Source organism: Channa argus, chromosome 7, assembly GCF_033026475.1.
Source record: "Channa argus isolate prfri chromosome 7, Channa argus male v1.0, whole genome shotgun sequence".
In the NCBI taxonomy this organism is placed as follows: Eukaryota; Metazoa; Chordata; class Actinopteri; order Anabantiformes; family Channidae; genus Channa; species Channa argus.
In genome coordinates, this window is record NC_090203.1 from 5,849,209 (window position 1) to 5,867,797 (window position 18,589).

General features: G+C 40.2%; 1 protein-coding gene across 2 annotated transcripts in view; it reads right to left on the minus strand.

Annotated features, from left to right (window-relative positions):
- The window catches only part of pear1 (platelet endothelial aggregation receptor 1), a 39,912-nt gene that overhangs the window by 13,333 nt on the left and 7,990 nt on the right, over positions 1 to 18,589 (minus strand). For both annotated transcript variants that reach the window (XM_067509598.1, XM_067509596.1), the window contains exons 2-5: positions 6,849 to 6,959; positions 6,262 to 6,363; positions 6,066 to 6,166; positions 3,322 to 3,414 (exon numbers count right to left, since the gene is read on the minus strand). In XM_067509598.1, the coding sequence (XP_067365699.1) occupies positions 3,322 to 3,414; positions 6,066 to 6,166; positions 6,262 to 6,363; positions 6,849 to 6,955 (403 nt within the window). In that variant the 5' untranslated portion in view covers positions 6,956 to 6,959. The remainder of the gene's footprint in view (positions 1 to 3,321; positions 3,415 to 6,065; positions 6,167 to 6,261; positions 6,364 to 6,848; positions 6,960 to 18,589) is intronic.

Genomic DNA, 18,589 nt, shown 5'->3' on the forward strand with positions numbered 1-18,589 from the left:
TTTAGCGCTAAGGTGTTGTGTTACCAGCCAGTAATTTGGAATTGCCGGGGAGATGTGCATGGAGCTCACAAGACAGACAGGCTTTAAATGCTTCATTTAACAGAAGCATGGAGATCAGCCCCGGGAGGTTAGTGTGCAGCGAGGATTCACACAAGGTTTGGATTTCAGTTGATGATGAAGAGAGCTCGGCCCACCGAGAGACCCATGATTGGTCATGGGTGCATTCTTCAGAATTGTCATCAATAACTTTAAGTGTCTTGGACATTGGGCATCACTCTGAAGATGTGATATCCAACAGCACCCATGCGACAGATTTATGGGTGCCACTTATCTTCTATTGAAATAAAAATGATGGCAACAATTTCATGCTGACCTCTGTGTAACATCTTTTCTTAAGTAGCGAACAGACATTCTTATCCACAGTCAGCTGCACACCAAGGCCTGAGCTACACGTCACACATGTCAATGGTCCAAGCCCCCCCCACCCCCCACTTTCGCCTCTGCTGCTAATTTGCCCTGCTGCTGTTTTGGAAAATAGAAGGACTCCTTGGACAATATTTACGCGGAGGGTAAAGTAGAGCCATATTTGGTTTGGAGCAAAGCACGCTGCCATGAACTGCACTGTTTATTGCACCAACTCTGAGCAGGACCCTTACCTCTTTTCTTTAAATGAATCAAAACTTCCCTTGTTAACTGAGTGGGCATTAGAGAGGGGCTCTGCCAGAGTGTGTCATGTTGAGTAATGAGAAACTCAGCTCGATGTTTATGTAGGCAGGATAGCAGGAGACTGAAGGATCTGCAGGTCTGTAAGAGTAAGAACTGAGGACTGATGCATCCAGACACTGAATAAGTGAATGAGTGAAATTTATCAGATATAAAAACTATGTTTATCTGTATGTAAACATACTGCAAGTCTATCTGTGACAGTATTAATAAAATTATTTACCTTTATCACATACACTTAAAAACGTATCATTGTGTAGTTTATTGTATTTTTACATTTCAATTTTGAAATGTTTTTCGTAAAGTTGTCCCTTAAGGCCCTTGCTATTTTCTCTGTACATAAAAAAACCCACATTATTTTTCAATCAAACCAACCAACACCATTTTCCATGCTGTGCATCTTATTTGTTGTTGGCTCTTTCACCGAATGTCAGTCTACGTTTGACAACATTCAACCCTCTTTTATTAATGACTGTAGGCTTCTGTACTCTATATATATCTGTACTGAAATGCAAATATCAACAGTTTAAATATAAGAAGTATTTGTGGGTGTTTCAGTGGGGCAGCTCTGTAGGGCTGCCGGCCTACAGCTAGAAGGTCCTGGGTTCAAATCTACCTGCCTGCTGTGGCCTTTCTCTGGGAAGTTTGCATGTTCTCCTCGTGCTTGTTATGCATTAAATTGCTCTAATGTGAATGGGAATGCTTGTCTGTCTGTGTATGTGTCTCTGTGGTGGTCCTGAGACTGGTGAACTGTCCAGAGTGTACCCCACCTCTGGGTACCCAACAACAGCTGGGATAGGCTCCTGTGACCCTGAACAGGATAAGCTACTGCAGATGATGGATGGATGGATGTTTCAGTGTATTCGTGTTTGTTTACCACCAACAAACGTATCTGTATACCCTGTATTTTGTATGTTTGTCTACTAAATATGAACCCAATCTCAAAATGTATCTCAGTCTCTATTTAGAGAGTATTAAGTAACTAGCTAAGTTCTGTAATGAAGGTTATGGAGATATGAATATATGCGCAGAGACCATCATCCAAAAGACCTCAAATGTAACCAGTATCTGTGATACTGTGTGCACATAAAGCCACTGTGAGATGCACATTTCCGAACTGGCATCTCATCCCACGTTCTTCTAGATGGGAACATTTTTTTCTTTTCCCTTGTGAATTGTTCAAGCAGGGTTTTGGGTTTTGCTTGGATCCAAAGTCTACAGTACACAGTCTTCTGGACATTATGAAAGCAGCTCTTGGTGCTTGTTTTTATTTCCAACAAAAAAAAATCTGCTTTGAAACAATGTTTACATAAAGCAAATACGACTTACTGCTGAATCTAAGCTCAATCTAAACTCATGCCTTTACTTTCGCTCACCTTTCATGCATAAAGCAAAGGGTATCTAGTATACATTGCTCTCCTCCCATCTGTTCTACATATTCATGGGCATCCAGTCCTATGAGTGTAAAATATTAAAGCCTCAAACCCATGTCCTCTTTCCCATAGTTTGATAGCTCAACACACAGGCATCCAGGAAATGTCAGGTCTTCTTTTGCCAAAAAGACTCCAATACAAGAGAATACAGTAAAGCCAGAGCTTGAGAAAGAAAAGATCTGAGTGAGCAAGTGAAAACAAAGAAAATGTTTGTGAGCGAGAACTGGAGTAGAGACGGACTGTAAGAGGAGACGAAAAAGCTGGGCCATGCAAGAGAGAGAGTGGGGTAACATTTTCCATTTCCCCTTCCCATCATCCCCCATTCAGGGCATCAACAGCCACTCATTAAAACTAATTTCTTCTCTCTGCACAGAAATAGAGAGAAAATGGAGGAGGGCTGCATACTGTTGACCCTGGTGAGTTGCGATGAAACGGGCTGAAGGTAGTGGAAAACTTATGTTTCAGTGAGGGGGGGAGCAGGCTTGGTGAAACTTGGGTCTGGTTTCAAACTCCACATTGTTTAAATGATCAAATCTTTGGAAATTTCATACAAGACAAACAGGGTTAGATTTGCTATTGTGAGTCGCTGCCTTGAATAACTATAATATAACTATTTCTGCTGAGTTTGGCTTTGTAAAAGAAGCCATCATGAGGAAGGAGCAGGTTTAATGTCTCTGTCTTAAATCTGTTTAATGGACTATGGCTACTTTCATTATCCAATATGCCATGACTTACTGTTACACATTTGCTGGATTATGTCATTGTCCAAAGATTAATTGCAATTGAGACTTTTATTCCCTAACTTTAAATCACTGCACAGCTTTATTTAGAAAAACTGCTGGGAAATTAGAACTTATCCATCTTGAATAGTAACTGTGAGTGAGTAGCAGAGCTGCAGCTTGGTGTCCTTCTGAAATAGTAAACTATTTTCTGGACAGAGGCTGACATTAATGATTCATTGCAGTACATGCAGTAATGCTGTCTTGCTGTTTCCATTGGAAAGGCCTCTGGTGTGTGGAGTGGTGTATGTGAAGATCAGCCATTTGACTAATGGCCAGTTGTCATTTCCTGTTGTGTATGTGTGTGCACACCTGAAGAGAGGGGAAACAATGAAGGCAATGGAAGGAAAAAGCAATTGCGTGAGAGAAAACGGCCTATTTCATACCACTGGAACAGTCGTCGCCTCGCCAGCCTCTCTCACACTGGCATCGGTCCGGAGCGACGCATCTGCCATGGACACACTCCTTGGTGCAGCGAGCTGTTGATGAGAAACACAATTTACAGAATACAGTACAGAATTGTGAAGTTGCCCTTTGAGCAATGTGAAAATGGTAATGCAGTAGAGGGGGGAAAGATCCCATTAATGTACACGTGTGGAACCGTGGAACAACAATCTGGGGTAAAAGCACAACCCACAAATTTTTCTCTGCATGATACGTCACCAGCTGAACTTGGATTTTGTTCACGGTGTGTTTGTGTGCTGGTGATCATATGTTGTCTCCTTTCAAACTTGAAGTAATTGTGTGCTCTGGAAAGTGTTACTCTAATGTTAATATGAACAAAAAGCGTGTGTTTTTCAAATGCACGTGGTGTTTAGTGGTAATTTAGACAACCACCTATTCAGCTGAGTTGCATTCTTGCCCTGTAAATTTATTCCACCCATCATAAACAGTGTACGAGCTGCCAGGCCGACAGCTGGGCTCAACCATGCAATTCAAAGCACCAGTGTGAGATGCCATTCATACTGTCAAAGAGCTTCCTCTTAGAAAGCGCGTCTTTGACTTGCGTGGATGCCAGCATTAGAAATGGTTCTGCTGTTAATGGAGTTAATTCCAACGTGCGTTAATGACTGCGGACTGGTAATTCCACCAGAAATGACGAGTGTTTTGTAGCCATATGCCACGGAGAAGTATGTGCTGTGTATCCACATGTTCTTTTCTCTCCTTCTAAACACAATAACAAGAAACCACAATCATTCCACTGATTATTTTCTCTTCTCTAGTTATAAGTGTGTGGAGATTTAGGTCAGAAATTTCAGGGATCCTTAGATAACATATCATCAAATAGAGAAAGGTATGTATAATTATGTCAAATTATATGTATGTAAGAAATAAGAAAACACACATTGCAGACAGTGGATCAAGGAGGAGTAAAAGATGACATGTTGAGATACAGATATTTCAATTATAAAACTCAAATCTGTGATCAGTGGGCTTCATCGTGGCTTTTTGCATGTCATTCAGTCAAATCAAAGGCTTTTGTGTTTCCCTACAAAAGAAAACTTGTGCAACGCTAGATGCTTTGTGTGTGTGTAGCCTGTGAGGAAAAAGTGGTTCAGCAAAAACACACATTATCTCCCCTGAATGAAAAACATCTATTACCAACGCGGTGTTTCCGAGCTCATCCAGTGATGTATGAGAAGGTTTGTAAAGCTAAGGTAGAATTTTCTCAACCAATGCGAGGCCATGTAGTGTATGGTTGTACTTTATTTTTATACATGTGTCACCGCTGCTGACTATCAGCTGCTGTTGACAGCTGCATGAGTTTATGTTTCCAAATGACAATATATGGAAGCAAACTATTACTTTTTTTTTAACTACTACACATGTTTGGTGTCATGTCAAACTGCACCGCGTGTGTTTTAGGGATGTACGAGTACCTTAAGATCCGTCTCTGATTAAGTAGGAAGCTCAAACATTCATACATACCACAAATACTGTTTGTTTTTCTTTTTTTCTTTAAGGTTCAGTGACATAAAAAAGCAACATTAACATGTAGTAGCTTTGGCTACATTAATTTCTTGAAGTGTGCACCATAGTATTCTGTAAGTATTCACCTCTTGTCAATCCATCACTAACAGATGCTCGGTTGATTAACATAAAAGAAAATATGGACCTTACCAAGATGGTAGAGGTTTCAGTGAGTGTGTTGGGTTTTTGATGACAGCAACACACAGTTTAAGGTTTAAAATTCCAGCTAATAATGCCAGTACATACAGTGCTGTGTTTTGTCAGCATGAGAATCTGAGCAGACACAGAACCCATAATTGTAATAATTCCAGTCTCATATGCTATCCACTGACTACAGTATGCACACTGGATGGAATACCTTAAAGTGTGGGCACACCACAACCTTTGCAATCTCTCTGGTATTGCACTTCATTACTGCACCATCATTAACATGTTCAAGCATCACATTACTTGGTTTAGCCAGGGTTGTGATGTGCCTTGTTTGCAAAAGCGCACCTGTGGATATGTTGCCCTGCAACTTAATTTCCACAGTATTAAATGAGCCGCTTTATATAAAACAACAAAGAAGATCCCGATAAATAATGTCTCTTGCACCTAGAGTAGTGCAAAAATAATCAGATCAATAGAGTACATGTAAACAGGCTGATCGAGTTACGTGTGAACAATGAATGGCAAGAATAGCATGAACTGATTTGCCCTAGTTTATTTAGGGAAGCCGTCTGAAACAATAAGGGAATTAAAATTTAAAAAGAAATCTAAATGTATAAAATAATAAATTAGGAAACTGTAGCAGAAGTGTAAATGCATTAGATTCTACAGTTGTACCTAATAAAGCAGTCATTAATTGTGTATATGTTTGTGTCCATGTATGTACTGTATGCTGTGTAGTTTATAGGTGTGGCATTGGGTGTGTATCACTAAAAATACTTGTGCATATATGTGAGATGTGCATAGTCAAATTTTTGACTTGGAATGTTTGAGCTGTTAAATTTGGTTTGGTGTTTATTAGAGTCATTGTGAATTAAAGCAGAGGTTACAATTACTGCTCTAAAATTGTAGATTTCCTGTTCTGCTCTCTAAAAGTTGCCCTCCACTGTTTCCTTTCCCCGCTGTAACAATGAGGAATGAGGCGAGTCAAACGGTTTCCACGGTTACTTACGGACACAGTTGTCTCTGCTCTCGTAATAGCCTGGACAGCACTGGTACCTCTTGCGATAGTCTGTCTTCACCGCCTGCCTGTACGCTGTTTTGTAGATGATCCTGAAAGAGAAACAGTCAAACAAGATGCTTTGGCCCTGCAGGGGTAGAAACACAAAGTCAGTCCAGCTGTGAAAAAGTCATCATGTTGCTCCTACCTGTGGCGCATGCATCTGTAAGAGGTCCGAGGGTCAGAGCAGGGCCCCTCTGTCACATGGTCATAAGGATGGGAGTAGGACTCTTTGACTGAGGTGGTGAAGCTGAAAAGTGACAAGACATACATGAGGAGACAGAGTAGACAAAAGAAGTTCCTTGTAAATTTTTGATCAGTTACACTTTTGAACAAGAATCATATTGCATAGGAAGCGTGACATGTGATGGTCTGTTGACCAAACTAAATGTAATATGGATATTCATGTCCTCCTCAGGATGAGTTGTGATGACGCTGTCACGCTGTCTATTGGCTCCGCATTCATGTGTATGTGTAATAAGGTGCGACACATTTTCCCCTCTTTGACAGAGTAAACGTTAGTTCCCTATGACTACCATGCAAGTTTGTACACCGAGGGGTTGCTGCTTTAAAATGTATTTGATTATTTACAGAATGACCGAATGTTCAGCATCTATTAAAAGCACAATGTAAGAATTCAGAAAAATGTGCAGTATGCATCTACCATGTGAGAAAACATGGGTAATTTCAGGCCACAGCATCAACATTTGTTTGTCACAGATAAACATCGCTCACCTCTCCCACAGGCTGCACACATTGGGGTCTATTGGATTCAGAGAGCAGCTAAGACCAATCAGGAATCCAAAAAACAGCAGGATGGTGGAGCCCTGCAGAGGTAGCATGGTCCTGGTGGGAAAAACAGGGACCGACATTTAAGGAAGGATGCAAAACCACAATAATTCAGTGAGGACAGCATTCAGGACATATTGTTACTGAGAAGTGCGGCTGACAGACAACAAAAACTGCACTAGAACCATTCAGTGCAACTTGATTCTGCAACAAAAGTGCACGTTTGATTTGATTGGCCCATGATGAAGTGGTGATGTTTTAACAACCTCACAAATTGGTCCTTTATTAGATTGTTTCCAATTGCATCATTAAAAGTTATCAGAAATGTCGGGTCAACTTCCTGCAGATGCTTATTTATTTATTCATACTGTGTTCTATTTTGAAAGTACTGCATGCAAAGTAAAACAACAATTACTTTGTGCTACAATCAGAAAAACGTGGTGAAAAATGTGGCACACAGAGATGGAAAATATACATAAAGGTTGCACTTCTGCTCTCGAGTACAGAATAACATTCACTGTTTTTGTTTGTCTTCTACTATAATAAATGCTTCACAAAATGTGGCAAATAGAAAGATTCACTGCAAGCTGGTTCTGGGCACCTATAAACTGTGGTTAAGATTTATACTCTGACTTAAAAGAGTTCATTAAACACGGAGCAGAGGAGAGCCAAAGAGCCAGTATAACGTCTGCCCTCCACACTGTCTCAGCGGGGTATAAAAACAGGCATCGGGGGGGAAAAAACCTGATAAATGGGATAGAGCTGGAGCATAAGAAAGAGAAAATGGGATGAGGGATCAGAGTCAAGAAATGTGACTCCCAGCTTCATCGTGACCCCCATCAATCCATCAGTGATGCACTGAAGCCTCTACAGTCATCTGCTGTCCCCTTCCACGCTCCAGCAGCATCTGGATCCAATCAGGACACAGGCTCAAGAGAACGTCTCGGCACAGGGACCCTGTTAGGCTCTCAGGGAGCAAAAGGGAAGAATTCCCCCCCCCCCCCCCCCCCCCCCCCCCTTTTTTTTCCCCTTCAAAAATATCGCATGGAAATGAACAGAGGTTCAGCACGACAGTGGTGTGAGCCTTCTGCTAAAAAAGGGTAAAAGCATCGTGGGAATGCAACAGCGTTTTCTAGAAAACAGGGACATCATGTTGACATAGGATTGGTCAGACATGTTCCCAACTGTTTTCTTAAGGAGATTATTGTGCTACAGCTTCTTCTGTCATCTATGTGGCCTCGGGGAGATTTCAGATGGGACAGTGGCATCGCAGCCACAAGTCAAGATTGTCTTTATAAGTGACTCTTGAAAGTTTCAGGAAATTTCTCAGACTGTAGTTTTAAAATTGTATAACCAATGTCACCAGGCTTTCATCCCATAGAAAAGTTAGGGTTCAGTTCAAAGGTCCGTGTTGTATCTAAATGTGTTTATTGTTCTCACGCATTGATGTTTGAAAGTGTATTTATTTGACTTGCTTTATCTGTAGACTTTAATGCAAATAAGCTACAGCCCCCCCCCCCAAAGCCCTTTCTTGTAGAAACATATGTGAACTGTTTGACAGAGGAATAACAGTGACATTTTAGTGGCTCCATTTATGGACTTATAAAGGGAGAAAATTCTGACCGCTCTGTTCATATTCACTTTTTCAAAGACATGGAGCAAATGGAGTGGACTAACTAAAACTCATGTTTCACTGGATGTGTGTCCCCACACACTTGGAGATCCATATACTGTAAATGCACAAAAATGATCAAAAAGTGGATTTTGCATATGAGGGGACGCTTATGCAACAGAAAGGACCAAAGATCTTGCATCAGATTTATTTAATAAATGTAATATCAGCAGCTAAATCGAAATCCTTAACACTGGCTCTGTGAGGATAAACGTGCGGAACAATACAGTACCTCCTCCAGGCAGAGGACCTCCAGTGTTATTGACTTCATCCTCAGGGACCCATAAATGTCTCTACAAGATTTGATCATATTCCATTCAATAACTGTTGATTTAATTTTTTTTTGCCTTACCTCACTTCTTAAAAACACACAGTTGACCACTAACCAACTGCATTACTGTCCTCAATTCAATGCACAGACTTGCATTTTAAGATAATGTTAATAATAATAATAAAAATAATTCTGATAAAGAAAAATGAGCACGACAATGCACTTAAACTCAGGTGGTGCCTGTCGTGAATCCTTACATCACATGAAGAGTAGACACATTTAGCTGATTAAAGCTTTTGTCACAATATGGGTAGGATTTCGGTCAAGGCTAAGTTATGTAATTCAAGTCTAAATTAGTAAAAACAATTTATAATTTGAGTGTGGTTGCTAGCGGTAGTTTCCACTCCATCATTTCACTGTCAAACTGCTTTCCAGCCCTGTCTCCTACATGTCATCTTGTGGTGAAGAAAGATATTCTTCTCGCTTTTGCGCATACTTGCATTTTAAGTCACAGTGCTTGGACGTTTGGGGGAAATTTCCAGAGACGAGAAAAAGATCTGTCTGAGGCTTAGTGAATAATATATGCCTCTAAAACTGCCAAGGTTGGGTCAGCTGAATTCCCATGAGAGTCGCTTCATGTATGTTTACAAAATGCGTCGTGCAAGCCACCGCGTTGGGGGAATGCACCTCAAAATGATCATTTGATGCCTCTGTCTTCCATAAACACTTCCACCATCAATCAGAAGCTAATTGAACTGATTTATGTCTGTATTAACTCCGTGCAGTGGCTGGTTATCACTGCTGGAGAGCTGGCATTGTACGACTGCAGCTTAAATCAGTTCCGATCAATTCTTCTGCTTCTGATAAACTTACTCCTCATACCCACCATCAGGAGTTAATTCACTCGTTGGCACACTTTAACGCCTATGCCACAAAAACAGACTTTTATGAGAACAGGGCATATGGCTTTTATTCCGAGAAGTCATCAGCTCCACCAGCCACTTCATTGGGCTATGAGGTAAATATTTTTCATTACCTTCTTTTCATTTTAATTGTGCTTCATTAGAGAAGGGCTTCCAACCACATGGGAATTCTTAAATGCAGAGAGAGGGAGTTTAATGAGTGCAGACGGAGTTGTGTTTTTTTTTTGAGGCACGCTCAGCTGCTGTTTGCATTGCATGTTTGAGTTACCTACAGGACACTGGGAGAGGGGCAGGTAGATGTCAAGAGCTCCAGGTGGTACTATCATCATCCGCAAACCGGACTCTTCAAACAGGCAACAACTGCTTTTTAATGGAATAAAGTCTGGCTGGTTGCCAGAAAAATAGAGTTTTACTCCACTGCATTGATTGATTTGTCTTCTTTTCACGTAACAGCCTTCTCCTCCTTTGCGTTCAGCCATAAGCTATCATTATTTGCTTTGAGCCTTTTCCAGCCTGCAGCCTGAAAGCTTTTCACTCGTACGAGCTTAGATACGCGGCAGAAAAGGCACAAGTAGCGCGATCTCGACAGTTTTTTTCATTCAGATTTGATGCGTTTAGCTAACAGCCTATATACACACACCTCCGCAACTCAAATCCACTGGTCAAAGAGATAAAGTCTGGAACGAGATCAGTAAAAAAGCCACAATAGTAGAGGTTGTTTTAACATAGTTTTGGTCTTGTTTGTAATGGGAAAAACAGACAATCTCATCCAGCTCAGTGAAACTTTCATGTGGCTCTATAAACCAACAGAGAATAGGCAAGATGCCACACACACACACACAAACACACACACACACACACACACACACACACACACACGTACTCAAGCACATATGCTTGTACATACATACTGTAACACACACCGCATTATTTCTAACTCTTTCATGAACTGATTGTGTGTTTTTATGTCCCAGAGACATTACACGCACAATCAAATGAGTCCCATACGCTGAACCGAGTTCAGAGAACAACTATTTTTAGTATCTGAGGACATTTGGCTAATTTACTCGGCTTCTCTTGACTCACGCTGTCGAGGTCCAAAGCAGCAGCCCACGTGTCCATGCATCGTACCAACCGAGGAATGCTGTGAGCTGTTTAAGTGCCCCACAATGCTCTTTCCAAAACCGTGCAGGGGCTTCAGTGAAAACAAAGCGCAAATGGAAACAGATGCACTGGTTTTATATTAATCTCGTAAGACACTCGTACCCATGTTATTTCCATATTCAGTTTCAATCACAGGCCTTTGAGGATGCATAAGTGCTGACAACTAAAAAATAATTTGAAAACATTTACATGCAGGAAAGCAGTTTTCTTGACAGATGCGTATTTCAATCAGTCTGCAAGTTTGTCTCAGTTAAACAGTCCGGACAGTTCTTACACCCACAGAGTGTTAACGTGATTATCAAAAACATAAGGTAAGAACTGGTCAAAGGAAGAGTTTAATATATTTGTTCTCCTCTTGGGAGTTTGACTAAAACATGATTCCATTCTCATATTTTTGTGTGAAATGTAAAGTCAGCCATTGGTTAGATTTGCATAGAGATGTAAAACATGGGGAAGCCAGGCAGCCTGTCCATAAGTAACAAAATCTACCTTTGCATCTGTTTGTTGTTTACCTGTAGTTAAAGAATCTGATACAAAGCATTAATTAAATGCAGTCACGCAGTAGCCCGTCACAGTAGACTAGGTATTGAACGGAAAATACCAAAATACAGAAAATACAAAATATAGAATAGTTTTTATTGTCTTTGCTTGTTCGATGTAAATAGGATTTAACATAATTCTGCTTAATGAAAAAAAAAGGTATTTTAAGTAAAACAAAGACACACACACGGACACACACACACACACACACACACACACACACACACACACACACACACACAAAACTGTTTATTGTTCCTTATCTCTATTTCTGTGCAGTTTCAGGGCTGAATGGAGTAAAAACAAATGCTAATCACTACAACCACTACAATGAAAACAACATAGTGATTAATACATTATCTGTGATTTAAGAGACGAGAGAGAGAGTCCTGCCAAACACTGAGATGCCCTGATGTCAGTTGGAAACACTTTCTGAACTTCTCCTGACATTACAAGCTAAAACGTGTTTTTTCCCAACATAAAATATCTTTTATCTTTGTGCCATTTTAAAAACTCCACCCAAGGTCACTGTGACCACCACACTGTGAACTAGGACAGGTTTTCTTGCAGACTGATAGTACAGCACATTACTGCAGTTGCAGTGCATTCTTATATGACTGCATGCATTTTATGACTTGTTTCATGCTATGCTGGAAACATGTATCTCTATTATCACATACACATACACAGTTGTCTTTGATGTAAAAAAAAAAAAAAGGTCCCAATATGGGGTCTCATAAACAAGGTAACTTGACAATGATGGATTCAAGGTCACAGCAGAAAACTGGTTCTATTGAAAGTTTAATATAGTAGATACTGTCATATAAGGTGCATTCAATTATACAAATTTAGGAAAAACATTACAAGATTACATCTGGAAAAGAAATTCAAGAAACCTGGGATGCAGTTCAAATGAAGCCAGTTGTTTTCTATAAAACTCTTTTAAACATGAGATCAATTCCCTGGACTTTGTCACTGCGAAACAAATAAAAGGAAAAAAATACAAAATAAGACACAGCCATCGGACCACATTTCAAAGTGTCTTGACTTTCTTTTAAGTTTTGATAAGTGCATGTAAGCAATGGAAGACAGTTTCCAAATAAGAGATGCCTGCTCAGCCCATTAGCGTTCAGTTAAACATTAGGGAGAGGTTTATTGAACCGTATGTAGTGGTTAAGGTCTAATATGATGCCATCAGAATTTAGTCCCCCCGGTGCTCTACCCACCCAAAGTGAACGCTGTAAAAAGGAAAATATCCTCAAGTTTGCTTAGAGTTGCTTAAGACCAAATCTTAGCAATGGCAAAACATCAAAATCAAGTCACATCCATGTTTCCTGGCAACAGGATGGTCACACTGCACATGATTAAAGCATTGCTGTGCACCATTACACTTAACAGTTGGCCTATAACGTTGTTTATCACAGCTTTAAGGAGAGTTAAACGATCACCTTCTGATTGTGATTGGGATCTGATTGGTATTTCAAATACCTTCCACAGGATACTTCAGCCAAAGCTTGGTGGCACAAACTGACAATTTAGCTGTTAGAATAACAAATCTATAAAACTTCTCCGGAGCAGAAACTCCATATGACACGTCGACCGCAGCTACAGTCAACTCTCCCCTCCTCCTCTCTTCCCCATCCCACCCTCGCATTAAACCAGAGTTACTGTAAATGGAATATAAAACCAATAATCCGCTGCATCTGGGTTCATGTCTTGGCTGCTAGAGCGGTGAGACTGGCACACACTCCCCAGTTGCTGCCACGGCTTATGTTGGGTGGGTGGGGTGTGGTTGGGGCGGCTGTGGGGTTGGGTGGGGGACCCTAATAAATATAGTGGGGAAACAATGCCACACCCAAAAGTGCAACATGAGATTTAAACTACAGAAAAACCCCCCCACAGATTTTTGTTAACTTTGCCACATTGTCAACATTATTCAGGGAAATCCCACCTACATCCACACACTTCACTTAGTTTACAGTAAACATCTTCTAGCAGCACAATCCAAGGTGATACTTGACCACAAAGCTTTTCAGTGGAAAACTCTTGGCAGCTCGATTGCAGTTGACGGTTCTTAGGGGAGTTATACGACAACGGATGATGTAGTGAGGGAGAGAAAGGAGGAGAGGCCATGCAGGGATTTTAGAAGCATGAATTTTCCTGAACGAGCTCTGTGGTGTTTGTTATTTGCAAGAAAGCTGAGGAACCTTAAACTTTTCACCTTTGCTCTCTCTTTGCAGTCTCCCTTTTTGAACAGTTATTGTCTTCAGGTGATCCCTGCCTCTGCAATTTTATCTCATAATTATGTCAGCGGATCCGTCCCACAGTTTTGCTAGTTTCCAGTAATAACAGGGGAACAAATCATTTGGATCCTTTTCAACAAAAAACCTTTTTACCAACAGGTTCTTGAATAAAATGACAGATGCTCTGTGCAGCCTGCCAATCGTTATTTTAAAACTCTATTAATTAGAGGAACTGCAGTGGAAAAACGAATGAATTCACCTCATGTCAACTCTATGTCATCTTTACAGCAAAAAATCAGGCCGGTTTTCAGCTGGCAGGCTCAGAAACTGTGGTCTGGGATCCGTTTTTTAACTTAGAAAACAGGATATAGTGAAGTGTTGCACTGATTAAAAGTTTAGTTTCCACAGGGAACCAGAGATTAATTCTATGGTTATATGTATAAATAAAGCTGCAACAATTAATCAAAGCAAGACAGATTCATTTATAGAGACGGGAGTGGTCATAAAACTGAAGTTAAACAGCTTATATCTGCAACACAGTCACAGTTAAACTAATACACCTAAGGCCTGAGGAGGTAAAAAGGCTTTGAGCTTAGCTTTAAATCATCAGGCACATTTCAGAGGGAGGGTCAACATCCCCAACAAGATGCACCTTTACCACAACTTCCTGTGTGTAAAAACCACTAGCTTCGGACCTGAGAGGGTTTAGCCAGTGAGTTATTAATTAATAAATCAGTTTAACAAAAAAAATGAATCAGCAAATATTTAGGTCAGCGATTAAAGGTTTAAAAACTGAAGATTTAATTCTCTTAAATTTGACAAAGAATTTGCAGCATTTTTACTTTAATGTCATTGAAAATTGATTATCTTCAGGTTTAAGACTGCTGGTGATACGACTAAACAAAACAAGATATAATCACTTAGCACACACACACACACACACACACACACACACACACACACACACACAAAGAGAGTGATCAATCAAGTAATACAAAATAATTATCAGATTAATCAATAATGAAAATATGTTGAATATACTAGCAATGAAGCTTTTTTGCAGCCATACTTATAAAACACCTGACACAGCAACCATTAAAACCCAGTGGTAGGAGACTATATATCTTTGTGAAATGTGTGAACATGAAAGCAGAGGCAAATTTAAAGAATCCAAGATGTCATGTACAACAACCTCACATTTCCCTGTTGTTGTAAATAGCTTGATATTCTTCTGGGTGTGTGTGTGTGTGTGTGTCTGTTTATGTTGGAGACTGTCTGTGTGAGTGAGGCCAGGAAACACTGGAGCTTATGTCACAGCCCCACGGTGATGGAGAACAGAGCATGTGGATAACAGTGGTTAAAGTGATAAGGTTGCCATGGTAACTCAGTTGCCCGTACCATAGGCTTGACACAGAGCTGCTGAAGCCAAAGATCTTCATCAAAACTTATCTGCAACCTGTGGGAGCTGCCACAGCACTGGTAGAACTTGAACTGAACATGTTGCAAAAAGCTGGAAAACTTTTAAAAACACACAAACCAGACTTGAAAAACATTTTTTTCTGGAAAACATTTACATTCAATAATCAACTTATTTGGAAGATGGACCAATTGTTCAGCTTTGGTGGTACAAATATTTGAATTTTGATTGAACTCTTATTAGTCATCTGTGCACATTTGAAACTTGTTAACGTTAATATTCTTTTGGTGCATGATTCAGAAGAGCGCAGCATATTTTTTTCTAACTGCCCTTTAGAACAACACATGCAAGTGTTTTGTGATTTGATGCCACCATCAGCAGGACAACTGTGCCGGTGTTTGTCCAAAGTTTCGTTAATACCGTTCTGACACTGATTTACTGTAAGCGAAGCATGTTGACCTTTGGACCCTGGAAGCTGGCTAACAGCACTTGCTTGGAAAACACGGTGGTATGTCTCTGCCTTTGCACTCCCACCGAATACAGCACAGAAACACCCCATATTAGGTTCATCTCTTGCTTCTTCACACTGTTCAGCTGCATTGGTACGTTATCCCTTGCAGATTTGCTATCTGTATCTGATTGAGTTCGAACTCGTCATTGCTAATGTTTGAGCCACCCGACATCACGGAGCCTTCATATTTCCTCAAGATCTGGATTTTAGCATTGAAAACAGCAAGAGCAGCAGTCATTTCCAATAGTTCTTCCTTTGCTCTAATTTTCTCGTTTTCTGCTTTAAGCTTAGCTTCTGGTTCCACTGTAGCATCTTCAGCTTCACAAGGATGCATAAAGGTTATTATTATCTGACAAAGCTACACTTTGTCAGATAATAAAAGTGAAAGACCACAACAACCCTGATCTTCCTAACTTCTCCAGCAGTTTCTTCTAAGTTGAGTGAAGTTAGACAATTTCAAAAACAGCAAGCTGCAGAAAAGCTGAAGCAAAAATCAAAGGCAACACAATTCCAAGCGGCTCCAAGTAGAGTTCAAGCTTATCCTTTCCAATCGTGTGTTATATAGTTAAAGCTGGATCCAATCGGTACCTCGGGTCCCATTAACACACCCAATAATTATCTCCCTGACCCGAACAAATGTCCACTGAGCCATGACAGACCACAGTTACAAAAGTGACATTAGTGGTCTGGCTTGGGTTTTGCTTTTCTAGCATTTGTCACAAAAATGCAGCGTGAGCAAATTGCTCTCCGTCCTCTTTCACTGTGCATTAAACTCACTGTTTGAAAACCCTTTCAAACAGTGCTACTCGACAATCAATGAGCCTATACAAACGTAATTTGAGCTAGTGTGAATTGTCTGTAATGCCTTTTAATAGTCAACAACAATGTGTTAAATACAACAAAAGAAAACTAATTGTGGCTGTGACTTTTGGGTGATAAAACAAATAAATTTAGTGTATGATGTGCATGATCTGATGTGCTTTCCACACTGAAATTCTCTGTTTGTTTATGACGTTCGGCGTTTCTGACAGTTGCAGGACTTTGCTCTCTCTGTTCCATTACTCTGACACGTTTGAGGCTCGCGCAGACCCACAGTGCAAACGGCTGCCTAGTCCTCCACACTGCAGACCAAAACCACAGGCAGGATGACTGTGGCTTCACTGGTCAGGGAAAGCAGAGGGGTCCACAAAAACAAACTCAGACACTGTGATGAATACACAAGCTCACCTCCGTGGAGCAGAACAAACATAAACACGAGTTTGCACACCTTGAAGTGAAACCATGTCTGGACTCTTTAAAAAAAATTAATCCAAACTTTAGTGACTGAAATGGCGGAAAACCCAAAATGGAGGCCCAGGCTGAGGTTTTAAAGGACCATGACCATACAGCGTTGTAATTATATGTGCTGTAATGCTCTGCGGATCATACTGGTGTGGAGACACATAGAGTCCCTGTAAAATAACACAACCCTTCCACAAACCGTGACCAAAAAACATAGTTTTACATTGTAAACTCTCATAGTAAGAGCACGTTCGAAAAACCTCTCGGTCCACAACATAAGAAGGCTACAGCTCGTAAGAAACTTCTGTAGACTCCAACATTTAACAAAATCTCCATTTCTGTCTACTGGTCATGTGTCAAGTGTCAGATTCCCTCTTGTGCCTTTTGTGTCTAACACATGTTATAGAGATACGTTGATTTTTATTTTTCAAAATGCACCATTAATTATACACACTAAAAACTACAAAAGCTTACAAGCAGAATAAAAGAACTTAAGTTGAGTTAGGGCTGCAGCTTCTCAATCCCACAATCTGTCCTCCAACATATGACAGGACATTTATTTGACCCTTTTGATGTGTTGGTCCTAATTGTTTTTACACATCAAATCATCCCCCTCGTGTTCATTTTCCCACCATGACAAGCTAATTTCTTTAATCTCTTCACTTTTTATGGCCTCAAAAACAAATAATTTTTGTCCTCCTCTTTTCTTCGGGGGGGTCAGAAGTTGTGGGAAACGCTGCAATAAAAATAGATTCATAAGGATCTTTAGTCACTATGACTGATTTGCCATCAATAAAACTATGTAAAGGCCAACAGTTATATATCTGTATTTATTAGCACGCGGAGTTCCCCCAAAACAAGTCACAATGTCAAGAGTCTTTAGAGGAGCTTAAAAAAACAGAAAGAACCTTCGCTGAACTCTACAACAGTCACAAATTGTTGGCGTTATCGCTGAGCACAATAACTCCTGTGTTAACGGAAACAGTCTGTCATTATTTTACAAGCTATAAAGCCACTTAAATCTGGTGCTCGGTGTGATGTTCTATTGGGCTTTTTTTTTTAAGGATTTGGTCACAAATAGATGCTCTTGGATTAATATTCTGTGCTTATCTTGGGTGTGTGTGGGGACACTGACTGTATATTTCCCTCCCTCTAATTAAAATAAACTGGGCATTCCATCTGTAGAAAGCGCAGTATGAGGTGAGTTTGCACAATATTCTTTTGTGCAGGCAGCTCAACATCTCAATTTGTACTGAAAAACGCCACTAAAAAAATACACTACTAATACACAACAGATGGAAACATGTCACTGCTGTACCTGTGTCTTGTTCTGTCTCCTTTTAATGCTTGTTTTCTCCATCAGTTCAACTCCAATAAGTTTGGTTTTGGTCTCAAACCAATCTCTGAACCCACAGGAAATCTACTTGTATCTGGTTTTAAAGTTCACACAGCTACTGTAAGCTTATACTGGATGTTTCAAGCAACGCCAGAGGGAAATGTGATTGTTATTGGCTGAAGATTTTCTATTCACTCTATTCTTTACACGTCTATAATTCAATAATGCTGCTACTGTGATTGTCCATCATTTTCTGGACACACAGCATTTATTTGTTTTTGTTACTCTTCCTGAGGTTTTCTCATTTTTTTCTTTTCTTTTTCTTTAAA